The 13,181-nt window shown below is 40.2% G+C and overlaps 1 protein-coding gene and 1 long non-coding RNA gene across 2 annotated transcripts; both read left to right on the forward strand.

Moving 5' to 3' along the window:
• The first annotated feature begins 2,499 nt into the window (after positions 1-2,499).
• On the forward strand, positions 2,500-8,374 carry LOC104946434 (uncharacterized). Its single transcript, XR_798445.1, has 3 exons — positions 2,500-2,591; positions 2,709-2,791; positions 7,008-8,374. It is a non-coding gene; the product is annotated as an uncharacterized lncRNA (long non-coding RNA).
• A 1,426-nt stretch (positions 8,375-9,800) lies between these two features.
• LOC104946438 (BTB/POZ domain-containing protein 18) lies at positions 9,801-12,214 on the forward strand. Its single transcript, XM_010772277.1, has 5 exons — positions 9,801-9,850; positions 9,969-10,084; positions 10,177-11,144; positions 12,021-12,119; positions 12,203-12,214. The coding sequence occupies exons 1-5, from the start codon at positions 9,801-9,803 to the stop codon at positions 12,212-12,214; spliced, it is 1,245 nt and encodes a 414-aa protein (XP_010770579.1).
• The last annotated feature ends 967 nt before the right edge of the window (positions 12,215-13,181 follow it).

Genomic DNA, 13,181 nt, shown 5'->3' on the forward strand with positions numbered 1-13,181 from the left:
TCCTCTCTACCCCCCCCGAAATCCGCAGCGCCCCAACCCTGGACACTTTCAAAAAAGCCCTCAAAACGCACCTTTTCACCAAGGCTTTCCCCACTATATAGTTAGTTTGATAGGTTATTTTTCCGCTACTTGCTTGCCCCCCCCCCTAACCTGTCTGCCTCTTTTCCCCTACTCCCCCCCCTACCCGACTTGTAAAGCGACCTTGGGTTTCGTGAAAGGCGCTATATAAATATGATGTATTATTATTATTATTAAGTGAATAGAAATAGATGAGGTGGGCACATCTCCTGCAGGTCTGTCTTTACTAACAGACGTGTCACACCACCATGCTGCTGACACCCAGGAGACTCCATACCATCAGCACACAGCAAGGCAACAGAAAACATCTCTCACGACACAGCCATGAATAAAACACCTTGCAGCACAGGGGGTTCTGGGTAGCAGAAAGGAAGAGGGTTTGATGCATCGGCCATAGGTTTGCAGCAGACTGAATAATTCATTGGTCATTCTTGACAGGCTCAAGGTCAGGTTTAAAGCGGAGCGTTCTCACGATCGTGTCCGTATAAAGTGCTGCAGCGCTTCACTTCCACTACAGCGGATAATATGAGCACTCAGATCAAAGGAGGATGCTCAATTGAGAAAATGAAAGGAGTTTCAACACAGTGGGATTTCAACCTCGACTTGGTCACAGAAAAACAAAATTGGTTGTTCAAATTCTCGTACTAACAGCCACAGTGAAATCAAATATTTATGACACACACTACTACGGCTGTCCTGAACTAAAGTAAAAACCTTGGTGTACTAACACCCGTACAATTGTGTCGACTAATCAATTAGCTTCACATATTAAATCCACTACGTTTCTCCACAAAGAATTAGGCAAAAGCACCACTTTAAATGATAAATTCAACAAAAATGTGCTCCTAATTTTCTTAGAAATAAAGAAATCATTCAGCAAGAAAAAAGCCTTAAGAAATGGACTAAGACTAAAATGACCATTTATACCTCATTCACACCAACGCAACTCCGGTTCAAGCTCCGTGCTAGAGCATTTCAGGTTCAGAACCGGTTCTTCGGTTTAGCTCCGGCTCTTTTCACATTGCCCAGAGTCAGACTGGTGCTGCGTCATTGCGTCATCGTTTGCGTCATGACGTAACCGTTTGCGTGCCTGCTTCATAAAGCCAAACCGCGCGGAAACCCCTCACAGCTGACACCGACAACAACAACAATGGCCGATTGTGCTCCAGCTTCCTCTGTACCTCTTCGGAAGACCAGATTCCCAGTAGGTAGCTGGTCTCTTCAGTGGACCACTGCTGCTTGTTAAGTTTCTTCATCGTTGTGTACAAACTGGATAAAACGCCGGCTTTTTGTTGTTGTTCAGGAGTTGATCCCGCCCCTGCCCCCACCTCAACGTAAGCGTGACGTATGCGGTGCTTTTGCTCTAGCCGGACAATTTTTTGGTGCTTGAAACGAACCGGATTCCGGAGCTAAGAGGCTGCTCCGCTGCAGTGTGAACAGGAAAACCCGGTGCTTTTCAAGCTCCAGCTCCGAACCGGCCCTGAAACACTGTTGGTGTGAATGAGGTATTAAGAGAACACTGTTGTTGGCATCTTCCACACAGGTTGACCATATTTGTCTCTTTTAATAGGCTTCCTCTTCACTTTGTCCCTACTAGGTGACAATATTAAAGGACTTTTTCCCAAAACAAAACTTGCTCTAACAGCATTATTAGTTCATAGTATATTTCATTGTTAATTTAACGTCAAAAACACAAAGATGACTTATAGTATACTGGTAAAAGTTAAACCGTTGGGGGTCAGATGTAGATCTTTAGATGTAGCTTTTTATTTGACTTATGAATGACTTTGCACACAGGTCAGATTCTGGTTGATTAAAGACTGATTTAATGAAGATATGGAGTTTGCCGCTTTTGATGTAGGGCATTGAAGAGCTCTAATTCTAGTGTTTCTTTTGGGGAAACACAAGTCTAGCGTGTCGCTTAATCTCCACAGTAATGCTTCACATTTTACAAATGTAACTGATGTTTTAAAAATAATCTGCACTCCATTTCCACGTGCTGCAGATAATAAGTTGTTAATATGATATGACAATAGGCTGTTTGCAGACTTTTAGGGAATGAAATGGGAGTTGTAATGGACTCGTTTGTCTCAACCTGCTTATCATAGGACACATTAAAGGGTTTACCACTGTGGGGGTTTTAAGATAATCCTTAACAGGGTTATCTGTCATTGCCTTTATGGAAAAGAAAAATCCCCTTCAATTGTTCAAAATATCTTTTAAGCTATTTGGCCTGGATTTGTAAAGTTACTAAAATCCACCCATCACACAGTCTAAATTATATATTTGCAAAAACTCACTGGCTCATTTCTGACACTTGAAACTCTTCCAAAACACTCACACACCTACACACTGATCTATCTTTGGAAGGAGATGGTCCAGCTGCTAACACTGGCTCTCTAACAGCTATAACATTTCTCATTACATGTCCATGCTCAGTGTTTTTATCTATTTTTTTCACACAGGGGGCAAAGGGGACCGGGAAATGATTCCACTGAACGACATGGGACCAGGCAAGTGGGACAATTAAAAACACACGCACACAGCTTTATAATAGGCTAACTTGTCAATGTTAGTGATATTTTTGCGTTACAAACACCTGTGGTTTAACATATGATTTTCTCCCTCAGATGCCTACTCCACACTGGACCAGAGAGGCAGAAGGAATACTCTGGATAACACACTCGAACCTGCTGACAGAAATGCAGTACAGGTAAAAACCTGGACACAAACACAGACACACACACATACACATTCTTCTCACTCTTCCCACACACGTTACCCTGCCTGACTGCACTTTAAAAGGATAGTTTGGATGTTTTGAAGTAGGGTTATGTGCGGTAGTTATCCATACGCAGTGTATACAGGACTGTCTCAGAAAATTAGAATATTGTGATAAAGTTCTTTATTTTCTGTAATGCAATTAAAAAAACAAAAATGTCATACATTCTGGATTCATTACAAATCAACTGAAATATTGCAAGCCTTTTATTATTTTAATATTGCTGATTATGGCATACAGCTTAAGAAAACTCAAAAATCCTATCTCAAAAAATTAGAATAGTTCCTCAGACCAAGTAAAAAAAAAAGATTTATAACAGCAAAACACAATCAAACATTTGAAAATGTCCATTAATGCACTCAGTACTTGGTTGGGAATCCTTTTGCACGGATTACTGCATCAATGCGGCGTGGCATGGAGGCAATCAGCCTGTGGCATTGCTGAGGTGTTATGGATGCCCAGGATGCTTCAATAGCGGCCTTTAGCTCATTAGCGTTGTTGGGTCTGGTGTCTTTCAGCTTCTTCTTCACAATACCCCACATATTCTCTATGGGGTTCAGGTCAGGGGAATTTGCAGGCCAATCGAGGACAGTAATGCCATGGTCAGTACACCAGTTACTGGTGGTTTTGGCACTGTGGGCAGGTGCCAGATCATGCTGGAAAATGAATTCCTCATCTCCATAGAGCTTTTCAGCAGACGGAAGCATGTAGTGCTCTAAAATCTCTTGGTACACAGCTGCATTTACTCTGGGCTTGATGAAACACAGTGGACCAACACCAGCAGCTGACATGGCTCCCCAAACCATCGCTGACTGTGGGAACTTCACACTGGATTTCAAGCAACTTGGATTTTGCTCCTCTCCAGCCTTTCTCCAGACTCTGGCGCCTTGACTTCCAAATGAAATACAAAACTTGCTTTCGTCTGAAAAGAGGACTTTGGACCACTGTGCAACTGTCCAGTGCTTCTTTTCCTTAGCCCAAGTCAGACGCCTCTTCCGTTGTCTTGAGTTCAGAAGTGGCTTGACCATGGGAATACGGCTATGGTAGCCCATTTCCCGGACACGTCTGTGAACAGTGACTTTTGATACCTGGACTCCAGCTTCAGTCCACTGTCTTTGAAGCTCCCCCAAATTCTGGAAGCGACTCTTCTTCACAATGCTGTTAAGGCTGCGGTCATCTCTCTTGGTTGTGCAGCGTTTCCTGCCACATTTCCCCCTTCCAACAGACTTTTTGTGGATGTGCTTTGAAACTGCACTCTGTGAACAGCTTGCTCTTTGAGAAATTTCTTTTTGTGTCTTACCCTCCTGATGGAGGGTGTCAATGACGGTCCTCTGGACAGCAGTCAGATCAGCAGTCTTCCCCATACTTGTGATTTAGTTTACTGAACCAAGCTGAGTGTTTTTCAAGGCTCAGGAAACCCTTGCAGGTGTTTCGAGTTAATTAGACGATTCAAGTGATTCGTTGAACACCCTACTAGTATACTTTTTCATGATATTCTAATATTTAGAGATAGGATATTTGAGTTTTCTTAAGCTGTATGCCATAATCAGCAATATTAAAATAATAAAAGGCTTGCAATATTTCAGTTGATTTGTAATGAATCCAGAATGTATGACATTTTTGTTTTTTTAATTGCATTACAGAAAATAAAGAACTTTATCACAATATTCTAATTTTCTGAGACAGTCCTGTATATAAGTATGGAGCAGCAGCAGCATAGCATAAATAATATCCTGACTATGGACAAATACCTGATGCAACCCTACTTCAAACATCCAAACTATCCCTTTAATGAGAATAACTCCCTCAGTCCTAACATAAACTGATGCATACTCTCTGCATCCCCTTACCTTATCAGTTTCTAGAAAACACTTATAGTGCAGGCCAGTTCCCGATTTGCTAAACATCTTTTAATAATTAGCTTGCCTCTGCTTCATCCATGGACTCGTTCCCTCAGGAGACATCAGCATTCTGGGCACCTAGCTGAAACATTTGGAAATATGAAAGTTGTTAATCATGTGCAACACACACACAACTTTTTAAGGTTTCAGGACAACACACAGACCAATATCCTCACCTCCTGCTAAGAATGTTAGCGTGTGAACGGATGTGCTCTCACACACACCCACAGACAGCATGTCTATGCATGTCTTGTTAAAGCACTGCGTTTTGATCCGTGTGTTTCACACACATTTCTCACCGATATTCTTTTTTCTCCCCCTGAAACATGACCTAACAATAAACTAACCTTTTCATAACCCTTCTTTCTTTTCTCGTCTGATGGCCTTATTTCCCTTTTTCCCTCTATAACCCTCTCTATTCACCGCCTCCTGTATGTCACCTTTCTCTATCACACACTCCTGCTCTTTCTTGTGTATCTCTCCTTCTCTCTCTCAGGGAGGGATGTATGGGGAGAGGCAGGCCTCTTTGCCTCTAATGGATTCTTACGATGGTTAGGCTTCACCCACTGTCAAACTGCATGTCAGCGCATGGTATGTGTGTCCCACCAGCTGCTCCTCTCACTGCATGGCCTAATATCTCAGTGTACTAAGAGCTGTGACTATTTGTGTTTGACAGTGACCAGTGTAGTCAATGAGCTTCCATTGTACTGTTTTTGCTCCCCCTGGTGAAAAGTGTATATTTATTTCTCCTGTGATGTTGTTTATTTCTATGTGCACAGTTTGTGTCATTTTTTTGTCTACCATGTGGTGACTTTGTTGCCAGCAGCCACTTTTGTGCAATGTGTTTTTTTAAAGCCTCGTCTGTGAATTCTTTGATTTTTATTTTATTTCTTTCCCGTCTCACATTATGTCTAAATTCCAAACCGACCCATACACAAGCCATCTCAGTGATGGAGTAAACTCCCTCTGTAGTCTAATTTTTTTCAATGTGGCGGGTGCAAATACAGCGGCATGCTTTGGGACTCACTTCGTAACCATGGTTTGAAATCAGTATAAAAAAAAATTACGTAAAACTCAAAGAATCTTAAGTGCCATTTCTTTTTAGTCTAGTTTGTAAAATGTGATGATTAAGAGCGTCTTGGTTTTTGTTCCTGTAAATATAGAAAAAAGCTATCAGGCAAATGCACACGTCAACCATTTTCTAGACCACACCCGGGTATATATGGTCCCAAGTAAACCCTGAAGTTGTTACATAAAACTATCTTAGTTTGCACAATTATTTGTAAATGTTTGCACGAAACTATTTGTACTCATTCGTTCCATAATACGTTCTCAGGTGGTGCAGATTAGCTGTTGAAGGGTAAATGACTACCTGTTGGAGAGTTCGATAACCCCCGCTCCCCACAAGTTCGTTTGGAACGGCACTTAATGTGGGGGACACTCTTTGCGAGGGTGTAAGGGTTGGTTATGACCCAACTGCCCAATTCCAAACCAACCTCTACACCCTTCCATTCTGTGTTTGTGTGGAGAGTCCACCACATTAAGTGATGGTCCAAACCAACACGTGGGAGTGGGTTATCAAGCCCTCCAACAGCGAGTTTGCATCGGCCCTGACTATCCACCTACACTATCTGATCACATGCAAACAGTGTTTGTGTATGTCAAGAAACATGCTGTCGACAAACAGTTCCATATCAAACATTTATGAGTAAACTGCGCAAAATAAAATACATGTAATATTGTCATACAGATGATAACTTGAGGGTTACTATAGAAGGTTATTATACCTGTGTCTAGTCTAGAATATGGTAGACTTGTTAGATAGATACTTTATTGATCCCACTTTGGGAAATAATTTTGTTACACAAGCAGCAGTGTGTTCAGACATTAAAATACAAATACTTAAAAAGTGGAATAGAGAATTTGATTGTAACAATTTCTATGGACTGTTGCAAAAACTAATTGCCACAAGTTTTTGGGAGTTTTATTATATTATAATTTAAAAAAATGTTTGGTCTGAGAGGTGCCTATTTGAAAGCGTTATTGTGAAAATGACATTTTTCTGTCAGAGAGAGTGTAGTTGGATCCAAAACACGCTGCTGTATCTATGTCCTCTAACTGAAAGAAGGGAGCCTCCTTCAGCTCTGAGTGTGACTACAGACGGATTGGGACCCCATAGGGGTAGGTTTAGAATTGACCCTACCTTTCACATGTGATCACCTCTGACCCTTCTTCTCCTCCTGCAGAAAAACTGATAGTGTGCATCACGAGACGACAGCCTCCTCCCACCTACTGCCCTTGCTGAACTGACAAATGGGGGACCACAACACTACGGATGGGACTCAAAACTCCATCCTTTACACTCAACTCTCCTGTCCCCTCTTCACTCTTTTTGCAGCTCCTCTTCTTTCTCTCTTTCCCTTTTGGTTACATTCCTTTATCGCAGCTTGGAAAACTTAACAAAATCACACGGAGACAAACGGACGTGGATCTACGCTCCCTGTGGAAAACCGGACGAGACACTTTGACCACTTTTGTGCGCCGCGAGACCCTTAACTCCAAAACCACTCGATCAGACACCACGGCTACAACACTACATCTCCAAGCTACACTACGACACTGCAACTCGCCTGGACAACATTAATTCTCTCTTCAACCAAAGGCAGAGACTGTGGTCAGAACAGGACCCTTTTTGGTGAACTTTTACACAACACTTCAAGGACATGTCTTTCTCTCTCTATGATTGTTCAATACTACAAACAAATGTTTTTCCTACCATTGATAACCAATGTTTAATGATCTAATCAGATATGTGTGAAAGCTTCTGCTTCTGTTTTTGGTTGTGGTTGTTCCTCTTCTTAATCCGCTCTGTACCATAGTTAATGTACATGTGCCAAATGACACTGCTACCGCTGCCAATTCTAAATGCAACAAACCGGCGTCTGCTTTGTTTTGTTTGCAGCTTGTGACGGTCAACATGATTCATGGGGGCTGCTGCGTATTTCTGTATAGGTTTGTGATCTGTAGATGTAAAAGGGTGGAGGTGCCAGTATCAATACAAACATATAATTATTCTCCATCTCGTCGGTGTATTCTACGTTTCTGTTAAGTGGCGTTTCTGTTAAGTGTAAGCATCTTAACTTTGTGATTCTTGGGAGATATTACAGGATTCCTGGGCAGCATTTCCGTCTGTAAATCTTATGAATGTGTTCAAACAAACAGCATCTCTGTATGTGGGCTAACTGGAGTGCCTCGCTTATCAGGATAGTTCTGATGAGTGTGCCTAACATGAAACAGGGGAGGGGGGGGAGGTAACCAAACAAGGTGTATTTTTCTCAGCAGTTGGGGAATACTGTACATTAAACTCGCCTGTTTTCTATTCTGCAAAAAATAATGGGACAGGATCTTGCTCGTGTGATGTAATTGGAAATGTCTTTTTATAAGGTATACAACTCTAATGTACTGCTTCAAAGTCTACCTGTCTTTAACACTACACAACAGTACATGGGAGAAGACACAGTGCTGTCTGCTTTTACCTACATTTCTTACATACAGTTATGTAGAAACATGTTTAGTGCCGAGTGAGATGTAGATACTGAGTGGATGATTAAAAGAAGCACGGGGGGGAATGTATGTTTTCTTCTTTTTCTACCTTTCCTCATGCCAATTGAATCACGACAGGATGCCTCATTTTTCTCAATGTAACGCGTTGTCTTCAAGAGTGGACTGACTAAAAAAGAGGAGAAAAGGGGAGAGTAAGGGTTGGAAAGTTGCAGTGTATTGAGGCATAGACCAGAATTTGCTATTAGAAAAAAGCAGAGAAAAAATAAAAGCACATTTAAACTATATATACAAGAGAATATTTGTTAATTTTAATGGTTTTATGCATTTCCTTTTTTTAAATATTGATTTGGGTTTAATTGTTTCGGGTGCTCTTGGTGAATGCATATGCAATCAGTTTTTATGTTTTAATTAAAAAACATTCAGCTTCATGTCTTACTTAAATGCAAAACGAGTTAGCTAAACAAAAATCCACCAACGCAGCCATCAGATACTGGAACATTATTGGAACATCTGATTCTGGACTACCACTTAATCTCTTTGCCTTGGCTCTTAAAAGTTGCACATTTTCATTTATGAATGAATTATGTAACTAGCAATACTGTTTTTAATAAAAAAGAAATGATTTCGCAGAGCTTTTGTTTTTATTGTCAACTGTTTATCAGCCTGTGCTTTTATAAAGAAGAATAACATTAATTTGTCACGTTATGCTAGTTTTCCTAAGTGTCATTTCACAGAGCGGCTGGCGGTGGCGCTTTAGATTAAGACACAACAGATACGGTAGGAACCGTGTTAGTTTATGCATGTAAAGCTTCTTCTCCTTTGGAAAACACTTGTCATTTTTGCAAATACACTTAAGTAACCCAAAATACCTCTACTCGTGCAACAGACGGTGTGTAGAATGCTACAGGTGAGTGTACTTTCCTGCTAATGCTACCCGACGTTAGCTGCATAGCGTTTAGCTAACAACTTGACCACACTGAGTTGAACTGCTTTCGGTTTAAATAGTTTAAATAAACATGTATTGCAACGGACTGCATTATTAAGCTAGTTAGTGTGAATACGGTGGACATTGCATGTTTATTATTTATTTCTGGTTTATTTTTCTGCTAACTTGCTAGCTAAGTTCTAGCCCCAATTTGCTGAATGTTGACTATGGTTGGTAGAATAAATGGGAGCGGGAAAATACAATATTACAAACAAATGAAATGTTTAACCATCACATTCACCAAGGTTGACATTGCTGGAGCGCAGTTCTCCACGTGCCGCGTAGGCTATGGTAATTCTGCAAAGCTAAAGAGTGACATTTGTATATTTTTGTAAACTCAAACCTTGCTTGCATTTAGAGAAAAACTAGCTTTAAAATGTAATAGATACATCGTATCGAGTGTATATGCATGTATTGACATTGGCAGCATGCGAGGGGCTTTAACAATTGACAATTAAATGAACGAATCGAGATTAAAACACATTCTAAAATGGAAATGAAGGTGACGTTTGATTTGGGCAGTAGCCTACCAGTGATCAGGTAGATTTATACGTACATGGTAGCAACAGTTGAAGGTGTAAATGCGTGAGTTTCATAATAATTCAAGTCATACTGCTTTATCTGTCCTCCCCTTGTCTTTTGTCCCTCCTCCTCCCAGTACCCATGTGGACATGCAGCGGTACAGGTGGCCAGATTATGAGATGAAGCTTCTAGAGGAGCTGCAGAAACAACAACACAATGCCCGATTCTGTGATACCTTGTTGCAAACTGAGGGTGAGGATGAACTGGGTGGCAACCTTTAACGTTAACGTTTTAAAGAGTAGTTAAACATTAACCCATATTTCTTCTTCTTACTACTTGTAAAGGTATCTCAGTCCCAACCCACAGTTGCATCCTTGCAGCGCTGAGTCCTTACCTGTCTGAGAAGCTATCAGCCTCCATGTCTCCTCCAAGGGGCCAGAAGCGGCAGCTCCAGCTCCAGGCCCTGAAGGGCCAGACGCTGCTGAAGCTGGTTAGCCTTCTGTACTCAGGGGAGCTGGAGGTTAAAGGAGGTGTAGAGCAGGAAGACGTGCTGTCGGTAGCCCGAAAGTTTGGGATCACAGACCTTGTTCAAGGACTGGAACATTTGGAGGAAAAACAGAGGAATGAAGGCAGAACAATGCAGGATGCACAAGTTCAGAATGAGATGGCTGAGAGGAGAGACCAAGAATCTCCATCCAGAATGGGAAAATGTGTATCCATAGGCACGCAAACTGTTGAAAATATAGTGGGAGGTTATTTTACGCAGTCAACCCAAACTGAACATCCAACCCCAGGGCCTTTATCCTCTGGAGTTCAAAGTATGGATTTCTCACTCCAATCTCAAAACATTACACTTGATAAACATTTTCGTTCCACCCCCTGCCCACATATTCCCACTATGCACAATCAAACACAGAGCAATGGAGAGTCTACGTTTGACTGCCCCTCTGATAGTGAAGAAAATCCCACATCGGCTTTGTCCAGCAACGTTGTGACCTTTCCTATTTCAATTAATGTTGACTCAATCTCAACACCTCAGGAAGTTGCCGCCCACCAGCAGTCATCTAAATGTGAGAACACCCTACAGGTGCTGGCTAAGGAAGGGACTAAGAAAGGATCGGAAGATGGAAAAACAAATGGCAAAAGAGCTGACGATAAAGAAAATGCGGAGCAGCCGAGCCACAGAGATGAGATGATAAGACAGGGTAAAGGAAAGTCTACACTGAAGAGACTTGCACATGTAGCGAGTAAGAGTATGTCTAAGATGAAGCAGGTGCACCACATGATGGAAACCACACAGATTTCTATTAAGGTAAGGAGTAGTTCATTATTTCAAGTAGAAAACAACCTGGAATCTCGCATAGTGAGCTATGTGCATAAACTCTAACGCTTAATTATGTTAAGCTTGTGAAGCATGTCGAATACACATTTCCACTGACTTTTATACATAGTCAAATATTTAAGGCCAAATGATCCCTGGGATATGGAGGCTCCCTTTGGGCTGAACGAAACCAAAACCACGTGCAAATATATTGACTGAAATTGCAATTGCGATATGATTCACAATTTCCGAGGGATTGATCATTTCTTTTCAGTATCATTGAAAAATATATTAAAAAAGTGTGCCATTTGTATCCATACTAAACAATGATATTTTTTATTAAATCTGTAGAATACCATTTGTATGCCAGACCTCTATGCAGCAACACAATATTTAATTTAGAAACATGTTTACACTTATTTTGCCTTGAAAACCTATTGTGCCTCCTGCCATTTGACTATTGCACTAGCCCATATCACGATTTTGATTCATTTTCAACACATTTTGCAGCACAAATGGCAGACATTTGAACATTTCCTGCTGTTTCCGGTTATTTCTCATTTAAAAATGAATATCTGTGGAATTATTTCATAAACAAAAATTACATTTAAAGATATCAACATTAACTGCTGTAGCTAATTACGTTTTCATCCATCAAATATGTCAGGCTATCAAACTCACTCAACCACTGCAGCCTTACATTTTGAGTCACAACTGCACTAGAGAAGAAAAGAAAGGAACAGAATTTAGTTTCATGACAGAATAATGGCGTCTAAGCTATGATGTGTTTAAAATGCTTTCAGACTGTCATAACATATCTCTTTTTTTATCCTTGATTTGAATCTTTTCCCTGTATTGTCTTCCCAGGTGAAGCTGAAGAAGAATACGGAGACAGGAGAGGTGTGGGAAGTTGTGAGCAGGAGAGAAACAGAGGAGACGCTGACACTTCCTTTCACCCTGACACAGGTAGATAAGTGTGACCATGTTTTCATACACAGACAGTTCTCATCCAATTCACTTGGATTCTATTTGATGTTTGTTACAATTAGATCCCTCACTAGAAACAATGCATGGAATACTAAAGGTGTTTAAAGGGACAGCAGCTCAGCATCACGCATTGTGTACTGAGCGGGTTAAATTCTTATGATATATTAAATAACCTTTTGCAGACACAGCTTCAGCTGTGTGAAATAGAGGATTATATTCAGTTTAGGGCTGCTCAATTAATCATATTTTAATCGCAATTACGATTATGGCTTGCAACGATTACGAAAACAACGTAATCGAAATATAACGATTATTTTTTTATTATTAATGTTTTTTTTTATTGGTTTCTCAATTGAGTTATACTTAAAGTTCAGGGTAAGCAACTGTTAAAAATATTCTGTTCAAACATTTTTTCTCCAATAAATTGGATGTTTTCAAAGTAAATGGATAATCGTTTTTAATAATCGTGATATCAATTATTGACCCAAATAATCGAGATTATGATTTTTGCCATAATCGAGCAGCCCTAGTTTCTAGCAAAACATTTTTAAGAGATGACTTGAGCAGCCCTACCAACATTTTCCATGGTGGCCAAAACATTTTTATTTGGTATTAAATTGTAGTTCAACATGTATTTCCTGTTACTTCTGGACCATGACGATGGGCCAGCCTTTAATGTTTAACTGAGTGGAATATGTTGAATATGTTTTACCAAAATGTTGGCTATATGTTAAGGAGTTTTCAGGTTGTGACAGTGCACTGCAACATGTTTGTTGATCTTGTTTATTGGTATTTATTATTTTGATATTATTTATTTAAATGTAGATATGAAGGTATAATTTATTTTATTTTGTATTGGTTTTTCAGTTGATTAACCTGAACGTATAATTCAACAGTTAAAAAGTTCAAATTATTATTTGTTTTAAAGTACAATAAATGGATGTTTTCAAAGTCAATGAATAATCACATTTAATAATCGTAATTACAATTATTGACCCAAATAATCGAGATTATGATTTTTGCCATAATCGAGCAGCCCTA

Source organism: Notothenia coriiceps, unplaced genomic scaffold (assembly GCF_000735185.1).
Source record: "Notothenia coriiceps isolate Sejong01 unplaced genomic scaffold, NC01 NC01_scaffold00011055, whole genome shotgun sequence".
In the NCBI taxonomy this organism is placed as follows: domain Eukaryota; kingdom Metazoa; phylum Chordata; class Actinopteri; order Perciformes; family Nototheniidae; genus Notothenia; species Notothenia coriiceps.

Excerpts from the sequence above, each read along its gene's own strand:
- LOC104946438 (XM_010772277.1), top strand. The coding sequence starts at position 9,801 with ATGGAAATGAAGGTGACGTTTGATTTGGGCAGTAGCCTACCAGTGATC. Across the intron at positions 9,851-9,968 it reads AGTAGCCTACCAGTGATCAG|TACCCATGTGGACATGCAGC; the intron begins GTAGATTTATAC and ends TCCTCCTCCCAG. Across the intron at positions 11,145-12,020 it reads CCACACAGATTTCTATTAAG|GTGAAGCTGAAGAAGAATAC; the intron begins GTAAGGAGTAGT and ends TTGTCTTCCCAG.